The sequence below is a fragment of the Cryptomeria japonica genome, chromosome 9 (assembly GCF_030272615.1).
Source record: "Cryptomeria japonica chromosome 9, Sugi_1.0, whole genome shotgun sequence".
Taxonomy (NCBI): domain Eukaryota; kingdom Viridiplantae; phylum Streptophyta; class Pinopsida; order Cupressales; family Cupressaceae; genus Cryptomeria; species Cryptomeria japonica.
The window spans coordinates 674,079,158-674,087,427 of record NC_081413.1 but is presented as its reverse complement, the minus strand read 5'-3'; the positions used below and the strand labels follow the sequence as shown (position 1 = coordinate 674,087,427).

At 33.7% G+C, this 8,270-nt stretch overlaps 1 protein-coding gene across 1 annotated transcript; it reads right to left on the bottom strand.

Moving 5' to 3' along the window:
• Positions 1-1,354: 1,354 nt before the first annotated feature.
• LOC131054149 (histone H4) lies at positions 1,355-2,203 on the bottom strand. The gene has a single exon (XM_057988613.2). It carries the CDS (start codon positions 2,139-2,141, stop codon positions 1,830-1,832), a length of 312 nt encoding a protein of 103 aa, XP_057844596.1. The 5' UTR covers positions 2,142-2,203; the 3' UTR covers positions 1,355-1,829.
• Positions 2,204-8,270: the final 6,067 nt, after the last annotated feature.

Here is an 8,270-nt window from a genome sequence, read left to right as displayed (position 1 = left end):
CTCATTTCTCATTTTCCATAAAGACAAGATAACCTGACTGTCATATGTAGCGTTCTTTGGATATCTCAATTGGATATCTCAATGTGTTCTGTATCAAATCTATAATCAACTGTAACAAGAAATAAACTCCCAATTACAATAAAGCTAGATAAGGATGCCCATCACATAATCTTATTGTGCCCTGCACCCAAAATCAATCAATTGTGACTAAAATCAAGTGAAGCCATACCAAGTATTATTGGTTTCAATGTTAAAATAATATTCAATATTAAAACCCTGGCAAGCTACAAAAAAATGTTTTATCGGTTTCAGTGTGAGCTTCTAAAAGAATTGAGAAATAAGAGGAATTTAAGTTGAACAAATTTTCCTTATCATAAATTTCGTGCAGGAGAACGTCCATTGACTGAATTTGTACCTTGAATGTCTGTAAATGTGCACAACTTCAAGCAGCTATCTAAAGAAAACGTGCAGCTCAAAATTGTTCTTTTTATTTCCTTCTTCAAATTAAAAACAATCATTCATACAAGCAATTGTCACTCCCAACTTGTCATTACCCATTTTGATTGCCGCTATCTTGATATAAATTGATTTGTTAATACTATCCTCAACAACATAAATTACTTGTCAGTGTTCCTGTATCGATAAGGAAAACCTATTCCCTTTAGAATTCATATTAACACGCCCCTGAGCGTCAAGTACAATTCAGAAATTCCTCAGAACTTTACATCCATGGTTATTGTAGCAAACTTCAAAAACCGTCAAAACTGAACAGCAGCCTCAATCATCGTCAATTTGCACACATACCTGATAGAAATCCAAATATCCCTATAAAACTGATTGAAGAAAAAATCCGTCACCGGAGAACAATAATGCCCATCACATAATCTTGTGTGCCCTGCACCCAATCCATCAATCAATTGTGACTAAAGTTAAGTGAAGCCATACCAAGTATTATTGGTTTCAATGTTAAAATAATGTTCAATATTAAAACCCTGGCTCGCTACAATAGATGTTTAATCGGTTTCAGTGTGAGATTCTAAAAGAATTGAGAGATATGAAAAGAGAAATTTTAAGCTGAACAAATTTCCCTTACCATAAATTTCGGAGAATGTCCATTGACTGAATTTGTACCTTGAATGTCTGTAAATGTGCACAACTTCAGTTGTGCTATCCAAAGAAAATGAGCCGCTAAAAATTGTTCTTATTTCCTTCTTCAAATTAAAAACAATCATTCATGCAAGCAATTGTCACTCCCAACTTGTCATTGCCCATTTTGATTGCCGCTATCTTGATATAAATTGATTTGTTAAAACTATCATAAACATCACAAATTACTTGCCAGTGTTACTGTATCGATGAGGAAAACCTATTGCCTTTAGGATTCATATTAACACGTCCCTGAGCGTCAAGTACAATTCAGAAATTCCTCAGAACTTTACATTCGTGGTTATTGTAGCAGATTTCAAAAAATCGTCAAAACCGAACAGTAGCCTCAATCATCGTCGATTTGCACACATCACTGATAGAAATCCAAGCATCCCTATAAAACTGATTAAAGAAAAAAATCCGTCACCGGAGAACACTGAAAAGAACACAGATTTATAAAAAAACCCTAATTAATGCATTAGATGATACAAAATAACAGAACACGGCCCCATCCTTCCGATAATGTGTAACAATCGCCTTTCCCCCACTTTTTTCCGCAATTGAATTAAGAATCTCTGTAACTACCGCGATATTCTAAAGAGACCTAGAGAGATCCACAAACATTTCCATACAGAGGTGGTGTTAAAAAACACCTGATACAAGTAAAAATAGACCAGGGCAACCTAACCGCCGAAGCCGTAAAGAGTCCTGCCCTGCCTCTTGAGTGCATAAACCACATCCATGGCCGTCACAGTCTTGCGGCGAGCGTGCTCAGTGTATGTAACAGCATCCCTTATAACATTCTCCAAAAAGATTTTAAGTACACCCCTGGTTTCCTCATAAATGAGGCCGCTGATACGCTTAACGCCACCTCTTCTGGCAAGACGCCTAATGGCAGGCTTTGTGATGCCCTGGATGTTATCACGAAGAACCTTTCTGTGTCGCTTTGCTCCTCCCTTTCCCAAACCCTTACCGCCCTTTCCTCGCCCAGACATTTTTCCTTCCAACTGGAACTAAGCTGTTTCAAACAAACATGATTTCGGTCACATATTGAATGTTTTTTCTTGTAGCGTGCTTTTATAGCTACTTGCCATGTGATCTTAGCCCCGTCTTCGACCGTCGGATTCGTCCGATGCAGCCGGTGATCCGTGGCAAATAGAAATATGGGTTTTCAGCCATTGGATTATCTTAGATGGCAGATGATTGGATGCACGCAACATTAAGGATCGAAAGTGAGTAGTGACATGTTTCTGCCGTCCATTTAGGTTTCATCCTCACCGTTATTTTTTGCACATGATTCTCATTTAAAAAAAAAATTAAGGGAAAAGTGCTTTTGATATAATTAGGTGGTAATTAGTTGTAAAAAAAAAAAATTCCTTGTATTTTAATTTTTAATTATTTAAAAACAGAATCAAATGATAAATCTAGGTATATTCATCCTCATCTCAAAGGTTAGCTCTCATGTGATGAGAGGGTTTTAGGATTAGTTTTAGGATTTATTTTGAAAGAGTGGGGATTTAATAAAAGAAAAAATACATGTTATAAGATTAATTAGAATTATTTTTTCTACAAAGTAAGATTCTATTTTTTAGTTTGAAGATTTGAAGGGTGTCTTTGAGGTGGGATTAAGAATTGTTCTCTTAGCTTAGATTTTTTTGGCCATTTGTTGATCATTCGAAATTTGAAAATCCGCATCAATTAATTTTTTTATTATTTATGTGTATTTACTTTCTTGAATTAAATATGTGAAATAGTAAATATTAAATGAGAGTACCAACTTAAATTTGAATGCATTATTTAAATATTTTTTATGATAATTTATCATTACGTTGTATTTATCTATATTTGTGAATTGATTATTATAGTGTTAGGTTTTTAAGTAAAGAACCTTAGTTGAATCTTCGGAGTTTAGAAAGCTTACGAATAGTTAATGAGGTAATTGGAGTTTTGCAATTTGTTATCTAATTGGCAATTGTTTTAGATTTCAGTTTCTTTCTATCAAGAATTGCTTTCTTGTTGTGGTGTAGTCTTGCGTGTTTGAGAGCAAGTGATGTTTTCAGTGATAGTAGTAAGTTTTTTTATAAAACTTTAACTTTTCACTTTCATGACTTTGCAGAGGACAATCATCTTAAAACAATTTTGACACACTGCAAACTCTCAATGATAGTGGCAATATACATCTTAGTTAACATACCTAATGAATATGTTCATGTGGATTTTACATGTAAGCTAACACAACCTAGAAGAAAATTTATTATCAATTCCCACTATCATAAGCTAGTAATTTTGGATGTTATCCTTCAAGAAGTAAATCTTGTTGCTCTCATATTATAATCCAACACCGGCATTATTACACTAACAATTTGCTTTTGTCATTGCATATTCTATTCTAAGACATGGTCAAGTTATCATATTGGTCTTGCCACGTTTTTCTTTATCCATGCTAATAGGGATTTCAACCCCATTAATGAAGTCATTTTAGGTTGTTCTCGATGATGTCAATTATTTCTCAAACATCATAAACCTTCATGCCTCTATTGACATTATGAACATATCGTTTTCTTAACAATAGCTAAAGGATATCCCTAAGCCTAAATATCTTTTTTAATCGTGATTTTAACATGGTGGAGTCCCCAAAATATAAGCATAACTTTCTCCCCATGTCTTAGTATCCATATGATGTTTGTTTGTATACATTTGAGGAATGAGCTTTGTTTATATTTAAAGAACAAACTTGATCTACTTAATTCCAACAATAAAAGATGCAAAGACTTCACCTGATTATGGTTTAGACTGTCCAACTTGTGAATGGGATCTAATGGTTTATCATTAAATGTGTTGACGAGGCTATGTTGGTAAAGAATAACTTTTTTCTTTTTACCATTGCCTCAAATATTGAATCCATATTTTTTCTAATACAATGCATTATGACAATTCCCCCGCCAATTTGCTTGAATTCTAGGGGAACACCAAATACACAAATACTTTGCATGTACTTTCTAATTAACACTTTTCATTTGCAACATGCGTGTTTGGTTAGGGACATTAAGTGTGCATTAAGAACCTAAATTCTCAGTAGCTATGGGTGGATTATGGAGACAAAATTATCTCATGTCACCTCCTTTCTTACATATTCCGAGCAAATTATTTTTATTATCTAAAAGCATTCTCATGCTACTCATTCTCAATAGTGTATGCCAAGGTCCATATGGAGCTCGAACTTTAGCCTCTAAACAATGCATTTCAATTGTGCATGACATCCTTATGTCACAAGCATAATCTTGTAAATACTTAAGGAGCTCAAGTTTTGGCTTCTCTTCACTGGCTCCATGTGACAAATTTTTCCAATGTGGATATTTTTGAGGAGCTAACATTAAAGTGACTTGGAACCCATTAAAGCTATCGACCCATTCATAGGTGGATTTTTTCTTTCTTTGGTATTACACAAGCTTTTGTGGAGCACTAAGGGACAATCTTTGTTGCAAAAGGCATGATCATTTATTTAGTTGGGACACTTCAACCTTTGCCTCAATTATATTCCTTGTAGGATTTAAAACCCAAACCAAGAAGACATGGTATTAAAACATGTCACTCAATACTAGGTGACCATGTGCTCACGTAAGGTGAGATTTACATGGATTCCATAATTGGATGTGTAAGTATAAATCTAAAAGGAGGGTGCAATGTTAGGCATGCACATGAGCACTAATTGAACCGTGGAAGATACATGATTTACTAAGTGTACAAATAAATAATAGTGAGGATGAAACCTAAATTGATTGAAGAGATTCCTCTTGTTATTAAGAAGATGAGAAAGAAGTGTTAGTGTGAATATAGTTATATCCTAACTAGTTCTTGGTTAAAACATATTCACATGTTATGTTTAATTGGGACCTATCTTGCATTAAAGTTAGTTGTCATACAGTTACTTTATGTAACTTGTCATTTCATAACGTTCATAGGATTATGTTAATTGTCCTCGGTGGCACTCTAGAAGTTATCTTACAATGGAGCCATGTCTCATTATTTACTATTAGATCATAGGTCATTTATCATTATGCATTGGGCATTTAATGTTTGTATCAAGGGTAGTTGTACCTACATCATCACACCTTTCCTATATATACAAGGTGCTTGTACGTTGTATCATATCACATTTTCATTTGCATTTGATCAATATCATTTCTCTTGTTCATGCAAGATCCTATTTGAACATTCTCTTATGAAAGGCATGGTTTTTGGTTGATCCTTTGAAGTATCCGCAATTTCATTATGATTTATTTATCCTTTCAATGTGGTATTAATGTTACGGCCTTGTAAACCCCCTCCCATATCGAGGAATTGAGCTTTTGTTAGAATAAAAAGTTTCATTGTAGGTTGGTTTCAGCAATTGTTGGAGGGAATTTGATCTTACCATTGAGTCCAGGTCATTAGAGAAAGACAATTTTGGTTGTTGTTTCACTCAAATCCTATCTTTTACGCCAAAGTTTCAAGGGTTCGAAGGAAGGCCTAGTTACCAACTCCAAGAGGTAGTTGATCATCTAAAGTAGTTTGGGTGAAATTTGACCCCGCCATTATGTCCAAAAGGTTCAAAAACCCTATGAACACTTGTCAAAACATCAAAAGCCAACACAATCATCCCAAGTCATCAGAGGTTTTTTCATCATAAATATTACTACCTTTAAAAGTATCGTTAATTACTAACTTTTTCACTATCAACGCCATATAATGAAATCAAGATTCCACAGTCCATAGAATTATAGTAGCTGCTTTTGGATTCGATTGTTCTCAAGAGTTTATAGCATCGACCTTTTGGATCACACTCTATGATCCATCATCAGGATGACAAAGAGAGCATAAGGAGAAAAAAATAAATCTTTATTTTTATCTCCTTATGCTCTCTTTATCATCCCAATGATGGATCGTGGAGTGTGATCCGAAACGTTGATGCTAATTATTTTAATCTCCTTATGCTCTCTTTATCATCTTGATGATGGATCATGGAGTGTGATCCAAAACGTTGATGCTAAAAAATCTTGAACACAGTCGAATCCAGAGGCAACTATTATAACACCATATAAGTTACTTTGTATCACTATTGCAGACGTATAAAAATGACCATATTCCTAAATGAATATTTTATGTTCATTTCTCTATTTAATTAAATCCAATTTAATTAAATCACCCACATTCCTCTATTTAAATTAAGTAAATTACTCAATTTATTTAAATTAAATTCACTGGGCCTCTTTTGCCATTTAATGAATAAATCATTTTATTCAATTAAATCCCCTATCCACTTTTTAATTAAATTCAAATTTAATTAAATAGTCTACCCTAAATTGAATAAATATAATTTATTTGATTTCCCCAAAGTGCAACCAAATTGAATTAAATTCATTTTATTCAATTAAATCCTATTATCCCTTCATCCACTTGCAAAATCCTACATCTCCCACTTGCTTCCTAAACCCTATTCCTAACCCCTTCTAGACTCTTCTAATCACTTCTAAATTAACCTAACCCATTTCCTAAACTTTGTCGCATCCCTAAACAAAGGGAAGTCACTTCTCAAACCCTCAAAGTCTTTGAAAACCCTTAAAAGCTTCAACCACTTAACTTTGAAAGTCTCCCAAATCATTAATGGTTAACTCAACCCTCTAGCATGATTAAAGAATTTCCCTAAACTCAACCTCCATGTAACCCAAGGGTCTCATCAAGCATTTATTGCTTTGACCATGGTTATCCTTAATCTTTTGCACAAGAGTTTATCCTTTGGGTAAAACCTTTATCCAATGGGTAATCCCAACTTAACCATAACCCTTACCCCTAAGATAACCACGAGGTCTTCTCAAGCATTTAACTCTCAACCAACCTTATGTTGACAATTGTCACCATTTCATTGGTGACAATTGTAAACATGGATTCCCAACTTTCAAACTTAACCCTTGATTAACTCTTTCAATCCTAACCATCCATTGCCCTATTTTTGCTATAAATAGAGCTCTCATTCCTCCATTTTCATCATCCAAGTCTTTAACATCACACTTATACTAAAATCCATCCAAGCTTTAATATATCATTTTGTGCTCATCATTTAGCCTCTCTTTTTAATAGGAATTAATCCAAATATGCATGTTTAGAGTATTTTCCTTATCATTTATCTTAATCATAGACTAATATAGCATGCTAGGATAGTCTTGTTACTAATATTGTCATCTTATAACTAGTTTATTGCATTTATAGGATCATGTATAACTTAGGATGCATTTCATCTTAAAATCAACCAAAAGCATCCCTCGTTCTTGCATTTGTCATCCCTAAACCACTTTGCTCGGTGATCTGAAAGCAAAGACATTGGTTTGAGGGACCTTGTGAGATAGAGAACCATGGAACCAACCTTGGGAAGTTGAGCCGTACTTCATGACTCCATAGGTTGCACCAAGAAGTCCTGTGGGTGTGTGAGCAAGGCTCCGTAGACTTCCTTTTCCACATATTGAGCTCTATCGACCCGCTTTTCCCGCATACAACTATTATGTATGTTGTGATGAAGTGTTGCTTTCTTCATGAATGTTGACACTTTGTAAGGATTGCCCTTTGTTATGATTCTACCTATGCACAAGAATGTGACCTCTAGAAAACTCTTAATAATGTTCCTATGGATTGTCATTCATTAATTTTCTTGTATGATGTTGTCCTATCATAAATTATATCCTTTTCTAATGATTTTCAAAAGGTTATGTTTAATGTATGATTGCATCATGGTAAGTAAAAGTACAAAGTGGTGTCACACAATAGGCCAACTTATTAGCACGAGTGAATTTAATTATTTATAACTAAAAATTGATTTTGATTAAACATATGGTCTAAATAGATTTAATTATAGATAATTTAGATATGGCCACAAATTTTCCAATTGGAATTGTCTACTAAATGCATATTTTATACCAATTTGGGTCCAATTACCAAGAAAATAAGATTATTTTGAAAACTCGATGCTTCAACAACTCCTACTCTTATAGATAATATTTTTATAAAAATAAAAAAGTAACCCTTGTGTAGATCTATACATGAAGTTTTCTTAAAAAATGTAATTTTTAATATTTTAATTAGGTTTTATATTT

Bases quoted from the DNA above. Each gene is read 5' to 3' on its own strand.
- LOC131054149 (XM_057988613.2), bottom strand. From the start codon at position 2,141: ATGTCTGGGCGAGGAAAGGGCGGTAAGGGTTTGGGAAAGGGAGGAGCA.